The following is a 15,496-nucleotide window of genomic DNA, read 5'->3' as shown; positions in this document are numbered from 1 at the left end:
TGTCACTGAAAAGCAAAGGAGCACAAAGACTTGTGCACCACTCAGAAAAGATCCTGTCTCTGTAATTACTGATGGAATTGCTGACGGTGGAGGCTCCTGGAATAGAGCTTCTGATAAAGAGCAGCAAATTATTGCATTTACTGCAGAGAATTATTCTTCAGATAGCCTTTGCTCTAGGAAGAAAACAAGAAGTATTTGGAAGCATTTAAGAGAAACATTATTACTATGAAATCAGCTATCAGTAATTACAAAACTGAAAACCAAATAATTTTGTCTCATTTTCATTTCAGCTGTGCTTTCTTGATAAGAACTGGCCCTGGTTGATGAAATGTACTCTTATAAGAGCATGTGTCACTCTGTTGTTCTGGTAGCATTGCCTGAAGAAATGAGTAATGGAAAGAGCAGCCATCAACTAATTTGGGCAGTTTTATAAATGTATTTTCCTGCCATTTAGAGGCCTTTTGTCTGTGCGGGAAGTCTGCCATATTCATGCAAAACATGATAACATGGCTTTTTTATGGCTTGGAGCACATGAGGCTGCTTATATACTGAGACAGACCACTGTTCCATCAAACTCAGTATTGTAACAGGTCTCCAAGTTCATAAGCAAAAAAGGTCTCTCACATCATCTCCTACCCAAGCCTTGTAACTGGAGATACTGGGGCTGAACCTGGGATCTTCTGCATGCTCTATCACTAAGCCATGGGCCTCTTCTCACTAGTTCTTCTGGCATCAATGCTTTCCTTCAGTACAAGGGGCCTTTCATTGATTCATTAGAAGACTTGTTTGATATAGAAAGTTAGTTCGCTTTCTAGTTAGTTCCAGTTCTAGCAGAACAGATTCATAGATTCTTACTCCATATTTCTAGTTGGAGGGCAAAGAGAAAGAAAAGCTGGGGGGATAGGAAGAAGTGGCAACTTTTCACTTCTGTAACTAAGCCTGTGTTGCTAAAAGAAGGCAATGCATTACACTTTTTTACAATGCCCTGTCTGTATAGTTTGAAAATATTACAAGTAGCAAAAAGAGTCTGCTCAAGGGCAGAACAAAGTCCAAGGTTATTGGTTACCTTGGAGACTTCTAGATCCAGGCAGGTAATAGAGTTTGTTTTTATGCAATATTTGGGTTGGTCTGGCTGCTGTGTAGGAGAAAGGTGGCTCTTAGAAGATCTGATTAAAAACAAACAAGGAAGATATGTAATAACAAGCAAACACCATTGTCGTTGTTTTCTTAATCTACAATTCTGTTAGCAGAATACCAAGGGAAACTTCCTATACAGGAGGTTCTTTAGCTTCAGCCTCACCACAGAAAGTATCTATAGATCTTATGGCTCTTTAATTATATTCCATTGCAGCTTTGTGCAGGCAAGACTGGCATCCACCAGAAACAGGGCTTCTATAATGGTTCATTCCTTCCAGTATTGGTTCATTGGTTGCAGTACTGGCATAGTGGTTCATTCCAGTACTGGGAAGTTTTTACCTGTATTATGATTTCCAAGTTTTCTGTAAACCGCCCTGAGCCACAAGGGGACGGTATATAAATTTAATTAATTAATTAATTAACTGGATTTATGTGCTGTGAGCTGCTTTGAAAGTTGTTAAGTGACAAAGCAGTGCAGAAATAAACAGTATTATTTCGCCAATTAGACTCCATTTTTCTTCCCAATGGCCCATTATGCATGGCCGCCGAAACGGCGTTTTTGGGTCACATGGAAAACGCGAAGGGAAAGAAGCAAAGCAAACCGCTTATGCATGGGACGGGACGCAACGGCGGCAAAACCCAGAGTAACTGATTATGCACGTGGCGACCCCGGCAGCGCTTCTGGTTGTGCCCTGGTCATCTGGAAGCTGCGCTTTCTTCCACGTTTCGCTAATGCGGCTTTTTCGGCAGCATGCACCAAATCTGCGGCTGGTTGCAGCCGGCGCCGTGCGTTATCGGTGATTTCAGTCACCGCCATTCCACCCCGAATGTGCACTATTCCCCCCGTGCATAATGGGCCAATGTGAACCCAAAGTAGGTTATATTATTGTCATTTCCTCCACTTTATCTTCTCAACAAAAACCCTCTGGAGTAGGATAGGTTGAGAGAGAGAGAGTGACCAACTCAAGATCACTGGGCCAATGGGGATTTCAGCCTAATTTTCCCAGATTCTGTTCCAGCATTCTGCCACTACTCTAGTCTGGCTTTCAAACAATGTTTGCGAATAGCATCCTAATGCAAACCCTCTGTATTGGAGGTAGGAGGGGAATAGATAAAGGATGAAACATTATTTAAGATACATTGTTCTTTGGTTATATAAAGAAGTTTCCCTTTGTTTGCCCTATAAATCATTTTTGATTTTAAAAAATGGGGAAGCAGCAGAACCACAACCTGACAAATCAATAAATGCCTAGAAACCACTGTGTTGTATAACAGCAAAGACAGAAATAAGAAACCAAAGAGATTTCATTGTAGAGCAACAAGATGACTCTTTTGCATGACTCATACACAAGACCTCTTGAATGCAACTTAATGCATGGTGCAGAACAGATGTTTGGCCTGTATCCCACAAACGAAGAGATGCTCCCAAAATCTGCTTGTGCACAACATTTATTTGCTTTAAAACATGAAAAGACTAAACAGTTACTTTGCTTTGGGCAAGAGTGCTTCAAGCCTGAATTTGCCTCTCCAAAACAAATATTGTTGAAAGCCAAAGTTAAAACACTGTGCAAATGTTTACTTGATCTATATCCAGCTTAGTTGTTCCATAGCAGGCTGATTACATTTATGCAAGCAACTCCTATAACATTTATGCAGTTTGTATAAATGAAAGCAATACATATTTTAAAAGAGACTAAGGCTAATCGGTATTGAAAATGCAGTTTCTCCCCCGAAAATGTTCATAGGGGTTGTAGGCAGTAATCACATTTCCTTGTGGCAGTGACTTTCCTATGAGATGTTACATTCTAACATAAAATAGTTGTTACTTGGAGAGAAGAGTTAAAGCAGAGCCTCTGCTGTTGCAGATTGCTGAGTCAGGTCAAGCTTGTATCTACTGACCTGGCCTTAAGCCTTGGTTTTTCCCCCACACAAACACACACATGTACATATGCATAACGTAATTGCAGAAGCTGCTGCCTTTGCATCTCATCTCAAGATGCGTATATATGTGCATTTTCCAGAAAACAGATTTTTTTTCTTTCAAGTGTAAGTTAGGGGAAAGACTAAGATTTAAAAACCAACTGCAGAAAAACAGTGGAAGTGAAACTGGACTAGTTACAGAGGAAGATGTGGTATAATTCTGAAGGCTGCATTTGCATGAAGAAGTAGGAAGAGGAAGGTTGGTTCTTATATGGTGCTTTTCTCTACACAAAGGAGTCTCAAAGAGGCTTACACTCTCCCCACAACTGACACCTGTGAGGTGGGTGAGGCTGAGAGAGCCCTGATATTACTGCTCAGACAGAACAACTTTATCAGTGCTGTGGCGAGCCCAAGGTCACCCAGGTGCCTGCATGTGGGGGAGCGGAGAATCAAACCCAACTCACCAGATTAGAGGTTGGTGCTCCTAACCACTACACCAAGCTGGCTCTTAAGGTTGGCAGCCTTCAGGACAGAGTTAAAGATGTCCATGAATTACAATTGATCTCCTGTCTACAGGAGATCAGTTTCCCTGGAGAAAATGGCTGCTTAGGAGGGCAAACACTATGGTAATATCCCCACAGAGCTCCTGCCCCAAACTTCCTGGCTACACCCCAAACCTCCAGGAGTTTGTGAATGTAACTTTGTGAACTCAAAGCCATTTGAGTAGATCCATTTTAATCCACAGTGGACCAGCATTATTATAATATTTATAGGCCACCCCTCTCCACAAGCTGGCTTGAGATGGTTTCCGAAATAGTTTAAACATTCATAGTCAAAATTTAAAACCTTCTTCAATTAAAACTCCCAACACCCTCCCACACCACCCACCCAACCATCCCCCTCACCAACCATACCAACTTCTGAGTTCCAATTACGTTAATTATAATAAAAATGGACTTTCCTGAATGTTCTGCAATCTTAGTATGTCCTGGCCCTTTCCAGATGGGACCATTCTGTGCTCACTGTTTGCAGCTTCCCTTTTGGCTTCTGTCATTCTTGCAAGAAATGAAGAGTGTTTTGCCCCACTCCCTCACATGCAGACAGCTGGGTGACCTTGGGTGAGTCACAGTTCTCAAAGCTCTCTCAGCCCCACCTACCTGTTGTGGGGAGAGGAAGGGCAGGTGATTGTAAGCTGCTTTGAGACTCCTTTGAGTAGTGAAAATTAGGGCATAAACAACTCTTCTTCATCTTTAGATGACAACTTTTAGGGAACAGGAGTCCAGATATTCTGTACCCTTGCCAGGACTGAAAGCCTTACCAACAGAAGCTTTTCAGGTTAACAGTACCTGGTAATCATAGTTTTTTAGGGTTTCTGGGATTCTGCTAGGCTTATTTGCAAGCCTAGCCAAAATTTAAAGACAAATTTGATTTAGATTATTAAAAAAAATTCTTACCGAAGTTGCCGATTCCCTCCTGACCACTGTCAGAGATGGGGGGGGGAGGGTTAGGGTCACCAGACCAGGTCAAGAAATTTGTAAAGATTCAGAGATAGAGCCTCTGGAGGATAAGGACCTCAGTGAGGAACATTCTTATAGAATCTACCTTCCAACATTTCCATTGTCTCCAGGAGAACTGACCTCTGTAGTCTGGAGATGGGTTGTAATTCTGTTGGATCTCCAGAACTTGAAATCCCTATTTCTAGAGTTTGGCATCCCTATTTATAACCTTGTTTCCCAGCCAGTGTGGTATAGTAGTTACATTGTCAGCCTAGAGTCTGGGAGTCACAGTTCTAAATCCTCTCTCTGCCATGGAAGGTCACTAGGTCCCCTTGGGCCAGTTTGACATTCTTAGTATAACCTACAGTGAAAGGTTGTTGTGAGAATAAAATGGAGGAATATTGTAACCAATCATGAGTCCTTACTGAAAAGAAAGGCTGGATATAAATGAAGTAAAATTAGATAATTTAGTAACGGTAATATAATATGAGGAAAAGGTATCATTTAATGGGACCTGTTTTAAAAGAGAATTTTAACTTGATAGTTGTAAAAATTATATTATTTTATTGAGTCAAGAAAATATGTTTTAATTTTATTAATCATCCCATTTATCTGTTATAAATGTTTGTTTTTTGCTCTCCTAAGGCCGTTTTTATTACCTAATACACCCAACCAAACTGACCTATGATGAAGCCGTACAAGCCTGCCTCAAAGATGGTGCACAGATTGCTAAAGTAGGCCAACTATTTGCAGCCTGGAAGCTTCTAGGATATGACCGCTGTGATGCCGGCTGGCTGGCTGATGGCAGCGTGCGATACCCCATCTCCAAGCCAAGAAAACGCTGTAGTCCTAATGAAGCAGCAGTCCGCTTTGTAGGCTTTCCAGATAAAAAGCACAAGCTCTATGGTGTCTACTGTTTCCGGTCATACCAGTGAAAATAACTACAGCACAGCAATTTCCAATCCATCAAGAACATGTGAAGGATTTTTTTTTTCAGCACGAACTCATGCAAGTTACCAAAACTGTGATAAACCTTTTTTTACTTATTGTAAAAAGTCATTTTCATAAAACCAATCCATTAATTAGTTTTTTAAGCTATCATTCAATAAATATTTTAAATTAATATAATTTAAAGGAAGCTCTAGGTAAGGAAGTATTTAAAGTGTGTTTAAGCTACATCATTCCGACAACAAAGCATATTTTTGGTGAATGGGGCATGCAATAGCTTGATCATTGCTATGACTACATTAAAGAATGTAAGGCTACTCAAAGCAAAAAAAAAATCTTTTGAAGTACAAAGTTTACATATTTGTATCATGTCAAAATAGACTAGAGGATAATGACTGTAATTTGAGGTCTGAACTATACTCATTTTTAACTAGCATTTCATGTGGTTTTGAATGGAGTTAATTTTTAAGACAAAATTTAAACCCACGGTGGTTATGAAAAATGGTTAACTTATGTTTGTTCATTTTAGCAAAACAATCTGCTAAATAATTCCATAACATTCCAGCAAGGACAGTCGGATCTTCTGAAACAGCATTCCTCATTTTATTGTGTATGAAGTAGGAATGTGCATATGAATAATTGAAGAGTGGACCCTACTTTCTCCTAATGCAGCCTAAATATGGCTGAGGTAGTTTGCATTACCTTTGAGTAGCTTTAAGGAGGCTTTTATTTTTTTAAAAACTCTAAAGGCCATTTTGTTAAGCTGCATTAGCATCTACTCAGGGCAGTTATATATTAATGAACTGCTGGACAGAAAACAAATGTATTAAATTTAGCAGCTTGATTTCATGTTAGCTTTTAAAGTATTATTGTCTTTATAAATGGATCATTAAAATATTTAATACTTCTTTCTTAGTTACACACATAAGAGTTAAACATTTCAATGAACTTTGACACCCATTCTGGTGATTTAGAAGATAACTTTCAATTAGGAAAGGGGAAGTATGTCTACCTCCAGTCATTTTCCTGCGTTCATTCCAATTTATGTGTGTTTGAAATCTCTTTTATGGGTATTTCCATTTATTTTAATGGAGATGGCAGCAGATCCATGCATACTTTCCTTTTGCTATGAAGCTAGGGTTGCCAGGTTCCTCCTAGCAACGAGAGGGGGATAGGAGAAGACTTATCTGGAGAAAGAGGAAGGTCAAGGCCATTTTACTGGCCTCACACAGGAGGTGACATTATGCTGTGACATCACTGTGATACTACGGTATTTAGTGGGAAATGCTATGGTTGAAGCGCTGGTATTTGGACAAAAGCTCTATGGTAAAAATAGCTTCTACTGTAGAGTTTTCCCCAAATACCAGAGCATCACTCAGGCCCATTATGCACGGCTGCCAAAACGGCAATTTTGGGTCACATGGAAAATGTGGAGGGGGAAGAAGTGAAGCAAACCGCTTATGCACGGGACGGGACGCAATGGCGGCAAAACCCAGAGTAACCGACTATGCACACGGCGACCCCAGCGCCACTTCTGGTTGTGCCCCGGTCACCCGGAAGCTGCGCTTTCTTCCGTGTTTCGCTAACGCAGCTTTTTCGGCAGCATGCACCGAATCTGTATCTGGTAGCAGCTGGTTCCGTGTGTTATCGGTGATTTTAGTCACCACCTTTCCACCCCGAATGTGCACTATCCCCCCCGTGCATAATGGGCCTCAGACATCACCGGATAATGATACCACTTCTTCTGTGATGCTGACAAAGTGGTCTGGGCTTTCCTCTTTTCCTGGTAAGTCCATTTTCCAGCCAGCTGATTGATGCCAAGTGACAGAGCCTATTGTCAGGGTATCCTCACCTCCACCAGGTAGGCTGGCAGCCCTATATGGAGCTCTTCCACCACTGAATGAGAAAGCTTTTGAGGAACAAGACTGGAGCTCTTCCACCACTGAATGAAGAAGTTCTAGAGGAACAAGACTGGTGTATTGAAATGTTCTTGTTATAAAGGAGTTCTGTATCAAGAAAATTGTAGCCAGTTACACCAACATTCTTCATTTTCACTCCCAGACTGAACACTATGGAGATGACAATTTCTCAAATTGTGTGCTATATTGTTCAGAATTCTCTATAGATTTTGCCTTTACTCTGATAAAAATAAAAGGAGCAATGGAGATGTATCTTTGATTGAAAATCTCTCTTTTTAATGGAGTTAATTCTCAGATTGAGTATAAAAGGAACACTGTATGCTGCATAGCAGATAGACTAGTTTACAAGATTAACAGTCCGGTCCTTAGCAGAATTACACTATACTCAACTCATTGAAGTCAATGGGTTTAGAAGATTAGAACTCTAATTAGGATTAGATTGTTAGACACCAATCCAGCAAAATTAGTCAAGATTAAGTCCCACTGAAAACGTTGTTACGTTGATCAGAAATAAATTCAGTGACACTTTCAGTTGGACAGTCATGACTAACTGATCTGGTCATAAACTCCTTATGCTTTCCTAAATGTTTTTTGCTTGTGCTATAGTATAAGAAACATTGAATATGAATGATTGGAGCAGGTATGTCCAACAGATTGTTCCCTTGACAACTTGCACTTGAGAGAGAATAAAAAGATACTGTAAGAAAGTTAAATTAGAGGTACTCTTTCTACCATCCTACTTGACAAGCTATTGGCGAAAGCAGTAAAGCAATAGGAGGTACCAGTGTCAAAAACCCAGAGTAATTTTAAATGTTGCTTAAGTTCAATGCAATGATAAAATAAGGAAAATGAAGGCAGACAGAGTTTTCCAGCCTCAGAGCATTAATAAGCCATGGGGATGGAGCAGGCTTTGGCTATTTCATATGGGAACAAACAGGTGAAGGTTCAAGATGTTTTTTTAACTGAGTAGGTATCCTTGGTGCTTTGTAAGTATTGTTCCATGGGTTGATTCTGCCCCACAGTCTGGTTTCCCATCTTCCAGTTTCATGTGGAGAATTTGAGACACACCCCTCCCCCCCCCCAAATACATAGTTTTCATTTCAGGTCTTTTTTTCCCCTCACACAAATTAACCCACAGCAAGACTTCTTTTTGCACAATTATTTAATCACTACATGTATAAATATAAATATTCAAGGCCAATTGTTTTTATTCCCTTCAAACACATAAAACTGTGTTTAGGAAGTTCTATCAAGTCATTTTAAGAAATGCCTGTAACAGAAAGCACACAAAAACTGAATAATTGGAACTAAATAGTGATGGTCAAGAAAAATTGCATTTTGGATCCCTTTGACAACCCAATTACTGTTGAATTTACAATTAATAAAGACCACATGGAACTTTTTCCTTGACTGTATGTTTCTTGATTCAAATAGTTCAAGAAAAACAAAATTTTAAAAACAAAAATTTGCATTTTCTAATGGTGTCTCTATGTAAATGGAATAGGATAGAATGGATGGCATGCTTTCATGAATGATTTTGTGCAGGGTTTTGTTTCCTGAACCATTGATTCTCCAATATACAAGGCCTGCTGTTAACTAGACAGAGATGTGGTTTAAGTGTCACAGAAATAACAATAGTGTGGAAGGATTTTGATGGTCATTAGACTCTGTTGTGCTGTTCTATATGAAAATTTCAGCTTTGTATGATTCTATAAGGCATGTGGATTTAAACAAAAAATAATAACTTCCTTTTTGTTAGTCTGTATATTGCCAAAAATGGCTACATTTAGATATCACAAAATAACAAGAAAGTCTTCTAGTTTACACCCTCACATTTTCTGCTCATATCTGACTGGTTAATTTAAAACATCCTTGTCCATCTAACTGTAATTTTTTGAGATGTCCAAATTAAGAAAAAGAACAAATTATAGCATGTTCTTTTGTCTACAGACTACAGTCTGAGGTTCTAAGTATTAAATGGTTGAGAATCTTTGTTGGCAGCAAAAGAACAGCAATTTGCTGTTTTATTCAGTCATTATGACAAAATGGGGTTAGATGGAAGGGAAAAATGCAAGCCAGGATTTTGGGTTTATTCCTGTCATGCAGAGATTAATGTTTCTGATATTTGTGTGCAGCCTTGTTGTTTTAGCTACCAAAGACTAACATGGCTATCCTTGTAGAATTTATGAGCCAGTGTTTCTAGATCATGAAATCATGCTGCATTGGTACTAATTCACTTTCTCCAAATATCATCCTGGATTTTGAAAATGCTGGTCCTAGACCTGCACTTAAGTAATAGGTTTTTAACATGAATTTAAGGACTTTGTAAAGACTCCTCTGCATTTTAATCTTGATAAAACTCTTCATTACAGCCATTTATTTTTACTTTTTCTTACTTTGCAAATTAACCATACACCCAGGTAATTAAGGACATTGACATTTCTAATTTAAGTTAATGAAAAGTGTAGCCTTTATATTGAGGCAGTTTAACATCCTTGAAAATTTGTTGCTGAGAGAGATAAGAAAAAAACATTGACTGGACATCAGTGTATCCCTTTAATACTGTGATCTTGTGGTCAAAGTGTGTATTTCTTTGAGTTAAAATCCTTGTTAGGTGGAAGCTAAATTTTTGGAAGTTAACAGGAAGGTATGGGCACTATAGCAAACTTCAGTGAAATGGAGGCTCCAGATAATCAACCAGTTCAGTACTTTAACTGAAAATATTATTCATAGTCCACCTACCCCCTAAAAACCCACAACACTGTTGCATAGTAAACCTTGCCTTTTAAAAGAGAGCTATATCTCTTTAAAAGTGTAAAATTATGCAAATCACATGGAAATGTCTTGTAATTACATGGGCCTGCAGGGAATAGGTAGATTTCTATACCAGTTTACTGGAAGATTTTAACTAGTTTGGGATAAAACTGATGCAGTTCTAGATTTAATTACATTCTATCCAGGTTACTTATTTTCATTCTTTAAAAAATATTTTATTCATAATACAATACAATACATGATAGGGCACATGATTGTACAACCTAGAACTTATAGAGTCAGAGAGATGGTAAATAAAGTATGTATAATCTTTAAACCGCCCGTGGCGCCAAAGAGTAAGGGGTGTGTGGGAGGAGTTAGGGCAGGCTCTGTCCGGGATAAAAACTCGGAGGAGCGAATCAGGAGCCGCAAAGTTTGTATGGATTAAATATTAGTTCCTAAGTATTTGCTGCTATATTTGCTTCTCTATGACCCATTATGTGTGGCCGTCGGTACGGTGGGTAGGGGTCGGACAGAAGATCTGGAGGAGGAAGCTGTGCAGCAAATCCATGCATGAACGGCACAGCTAGGGGCGACAACCGAAGAGATGGCAATGCGGAGCAAATGGGACGGGAGCGCAGTGTGGGGCTTACTGTACCCAGTACATCAAGCAGGCCACTGCGCCAGAAGCACCCGACAGCCAGGCTGCTGAGGACGCTCGCAGGTGCAGACGACACGTATGATGGTTGCTCTCAGTGCGTCCAGGCCGCTGGAAATGGAAGGGGGGTGACCCAGCGAACACAGAGGGCAAGGGAGGGCACAGTGGCCTGCAGCAGTCAAGGTGCCGGAGACCGCAGGATGGAGAGCAGGGCAGCCACGGTGACAGCCGCCCCCCCCCCAATTATGCACACTCTCTCTCCGGTGCTGCATCTGGTTGTACCCTGGCTGGTCGGCAGGCTTCACTTTCTTCTGCGTTTCCCTAACAGGTTTTTCAACGGCCTGCATCAAACCTGTGTTTGACCTCTGCTGGCAGCGTGCATTATCATTCGAGCTCTGCCATCATTTGAGCTCTGAGGTGGACCTTACCCCTAATGGGTCTATGACCGTTTACGCACTGGAAACTTCAATGCCCCAGCTCCAATGCAGAAGCACAAATTGGGGGCAGATGAGACACACCGGGCCAAATGCTCCCCCGTGTGGGTGCAGGAAGAGGTGTGGCAACCTGCCATGACTAGTACATATAGCAACCATGGTGTAGGAGTTGTTACAAATGCTCAAGGAAAAATTATTTTGCTAAAAGATGCCGAATGAAAGAAGAACATTCAGAGATAGAAAAGGATGTGAAAATGTTATTCATGATCTCAGTGTTACTCCAAAGCATAGCACAGCATGGTGACCACAGCAGGTTTACTAATCTCTTTTAAACCGGACTGTGGAGCTGAAGCAAACACTCTTCCTGCTGCAGTGGCTAAGTGATTTGATGGGAAAAGTGCACATGGTGGAAACACCTGCCACAGTCATTGCTTTGGATGTGCCCACATAAAACCATCAGGGGCAATTGTGTCTCATTGCAGAGCAGGTCCCAGTAAAGCCCACCTAACCTTTAATATGCTTGAAATAAAGGATCTTCTACTGCTTTGAAGAAATGTGGCATCACTCTGGATCGCCTCAAGAGTTTCCACGTGGTACCTCATATATTACCTGACCCAGGAGATAATCTCTTTACGCATTTCTCAGATGTTTTTGAGGGTTTGACACTCACCACATATTTCCAGACTAAATAATCCCTCCTGTTGGTCATTTTATTTATTTATTTGATTTGATTTCTATACCGCCCTTCCATATGGCTCAGGGTGGTTTACATATAACATCATAGGGGATACATGGAACGAGTGAATTGAAGACACAATGTACCAATTGGAAGCACAAGGCATCATCACAAAAATTACTTCACTCCTTGGGTCAGTAGCCTAGTGATCACAAAAGAAAAATGGTGAACTATGTATTTATCTTGATTCAAGTGATTTTAATAAAGCAGTGTTGATGCAACATTAATCTTTTTCCACTGCTGAAGACATTAGTGAAAAATTGGATGGGAAGAAGGTATTTTCTACCCTAGAAAAAAAGAATGGCTGTTGGCAGGTAAAACTGGACAAAGAATCAGCAGAAGTGGGCATCTTTAACTGTCCATGGGGGATATACTACTTTAACAGACTGAGGGCCATTCTATACTTCTAGAAAAAATAGCATTAGGCTAGTGAAATGGCTTAACACTATTAAAAAATTGCATGCTCTCCCCCCCCCCCCGCCATTCCTTACCTCCTCTCTCTCTTGCTTTCTTCTCCCACTTCCTGGCATTCTGAACGGCTGATTAAAATGGAGGAGAGGGACTCACTATACCCAAGAGTCTCTCCCTGCCTGTCAATCATGGTAGCAAGCCAATCAACTTTCTCCCGAATCTTAAAGGAAAAGCGATCATTTTTAAAGTGAAACTTCTTCATTGCTATGCCTATGCATTTACTCATAGATGCATAGTGCTTTTTTAATGCCACCCCCAGCTTTGAAGCTTAGAATAACTTTTTTTGTTTGTTTTTTACCTTTTGGGGCGGTGGGGAAGATCTGAGAGGCATGCTTGTGCATCAACTATTGGGGGAAATTTTTTTTGTACTGACTGACTGGAGCAACGAGTTTGTGTTTTTCCAGGCAGTTTGCTAAAGAAAAAAAAGCCCATTGGTGGGAGAAGGGAGAGAGAGGTGGGTGGGCACTTAACACAGAGATCTTGCTACTTTGTTTGCATTGGTTATGCACAGCAATTTCACTAGTGCTTGCTGGTTGCTGTCCTGCTGCTCTTGCTACAAAGCTGGGGGAATCCAGTAGCTGCCATTTTGCTGCTGGGAAGCTGGATACAGACATCATTTGAAATGTCAAAAATATGGCATCTGCAAAAGGTAAGTGACTGATTATATTTTCTGGGTGTGGAATGGCCCTGGGTATCATGTCAACAATTGAAGTATTTTAGCAGAAAAATTATGAATTTTTTATGACATCCCAGTTGTCTATATTATTGTAGATGTTATATATTATTGCAGATGCAGCAGCAGACAAGGAATATGATGCCATTTTAAAGCACATAGTTCATAGAACACACAAAAAGGCTATAAAATTCATAAAGATAGGCAATTCATGGTACAAGATATCAAGTATACAAGCCATGTGTTTTCCAAACATGGCATCAGACTAGGTGAGGAAAAAGTGGACACTCTCAACAAAATGAGAATAAGTATTCAAGTGATGCTTCTGAGGCTATAGTTTACTGTTGTGAGCCAATCTCTTCATAAAATCCACACTCACAATGCAATGTAAAATTACCCATGTTTCAGCCCATTGATTTCAATGGGTGTGAGCTCATACAATTCTTGAAGGATTATGGCCCATATGTTCAATGTTTTGATACTGCTGCAACTCCTCCAAAGTATTTAAGTATTGAACAAATAAAACATATGTATGAAGTAAAATGTTCACCAGGCTAAAAATTGTTGATCATTTTAGGTTCTTTTTTTTCTTACAGGGCGTTCCCCAGGATTATTTTCCCCAGTACAATACAGAACACTTAGATCCAGGCTATGTACTTCAACTGCTATACTTTCTGGCCCCAATTTTCATGAACTTATTACCAACCCCCTTTGGAAGTGTGTTTAAGATTACATCATTTGTTCATAAAAGCACAACAAATCAGTTATGCATTGGCATTGGCACTCAAATTTTCTAAGATTGTTCTCAATTTCTGTTTCTTGAGATCTAGAGATAAGGTCTAGAGCAAAAGTAATTATATTTTTGCACCTTACTGTTTTCATAGAAATCAGTCATTACTTGCAGTCCCATCATTTAAAAGAATCTATTTAAATGCATTGTTATTTTAAAGAAACTATTTTGGCATTGTGCAATGTGAACTTAATCACCATGTGTGAACTCTTGTTTGCCAAGAAAACCAATGAAACTATAACTTGAATGTTGGTGGTTATATTAAAAGGTTGCCAGGTTTTCCTAAATGGGCCGCCTCAAGGGATGCCGCTGAATTTTCATATTTTCTGTTGACTATTATGTGTTCTATTAAGTGTTCCATTGCCAGTTTTAACTCTTTTTCTCCATATCTTTTCACTTTGCATTACACTGCAAAGTGGAAAACTGACTATGCTTCACAAGGCAAAGACCATGTTTGGAAGAATCATGACACAAGGGGGAAATTATGGTTGATACAAAGCTTCATGATACTGTAAATATTATTGTGACATAAGCTTATAGAGACTAAACTCACTTTGTCTGCTGAACAATTCTTTATAGAACAGTTATATTTATCTGCAGGCTTATGGCAAGGCACAGACCAAAACAACAACAACAAAACAGTAGAAGTGTGGCACAGAGCATCAGTGTACCCTATAGAATTCAAATGTACTCCAGATAAGAACAGAGAAATCTGCTTATTTTAGCACTTAAAACATTGACATCCATCTTTAAAGTGTACACGAAAGAGACAAAAGGTAGAACACAGCAGCTTTGCAGGGTCTATGGATGGGATGGAATATACAACTTTGAAGGGCTAGGAACAAGCCTGCTTTAAGAGGCCAGCTATAAGAAATGGATGTGATAACAAGAAGTCCAATCTTGTCCTGTTGTTTCTGGCAACTGAAGAATAATAATAAAATCATAGATTTGGAGGAGGAGTGGTCTGGAGTTTTTTGCTTTTTCCTGGCCAGCTCTCCCTGCAGGAGAGAAGAAATGGCAGGTGGATTCTGCTTTTCCTGAAATCCTTTCTAATATCTGCTTACCACTCAAAATAAATCATTTCAAGTTTGATTAATACACAATATATTATCAGCATAGTGTTTCCTTGTGACCTTATTATATGTGACTGCAACATAACAAAAAATCCAAAGAAGATAATGTTCTTTAAGAGACTATCATCGGTTAGTGACAATTATGCACCAACACAGAACCAATAAAGTTACTGTTGAGGCAATGGAATTACACCTTATAACAGCAGCCCCAAGAATCTCCAAGGGATAGACCACAGGTTTCTCCAATGTCCTAAAGAACTTTTAGCAGTTAAAATAGCTCTTATTTTCAATTACAAGCAACTTATTTTCAACTGAGTCCATTGATAACATTTCCATTCTTAAAATTGCACATATACTAATTCTCACACATGTATTATGATAAATTCCTATTAAACTATGGAATTAATATGCCTTAAAGTGGAACAATCAGTCATTCTTTTGCAGCATTGCTAGCCAAAGCAATGGTTATTTGGCCAAATTTCCAGAG

At 39.6% G+C, this 15,496-nt stretch overlaps 1 protein-coding gene across 1 annotated transcript in view; it reads left to right on the top strand.

Annotated features, from left to right (window-relative positions):
* The window catches only part of HAPLN1 (hyaluronan and proteoglycan link protein 1), a 69,622-nt gene extending 60,799 nt beyond the window's left edge, over positions 1 to 8,823 (top strand). Inside the window, exon 5 of the mRNA XM_077347539.1 lies at positions 5,199 to 8,823. Within this exon, the coding sequence (XP_077203654.1) occupies positions 5,199 to 5,488 (290 nt within the window). The 3' untranslated portion in view covers positions 5,489 to 8,823. The remainder of the gene's footprint in view (positions 1 to 5,198) is intronic.
* The last annotated feature ends 6,673 nt before the right edge of the window (positions 8,824 to 15,496 follow it).

Source organism: Paroedura picta, chromosome 7 (genome assembly GCF_049243985.1).
Source record: "Paroedura picta isolate Pp20150507F chromosome 7, Ppicta_v3.0, whole genome shotgun sequence".
Taxonomy (NCBI): domain Eukaryota; kingdom Metazoa; phylum Chordata; class Lepidosauria; order Squamata; family Gekkonidae; genus Paroedura; species Paroedura picta.
The sequence above is the reverse complement of the archived record's forward strand: the minus strand, read 5'-3'. Positions and strand labels throughout refer to the sequence as shown.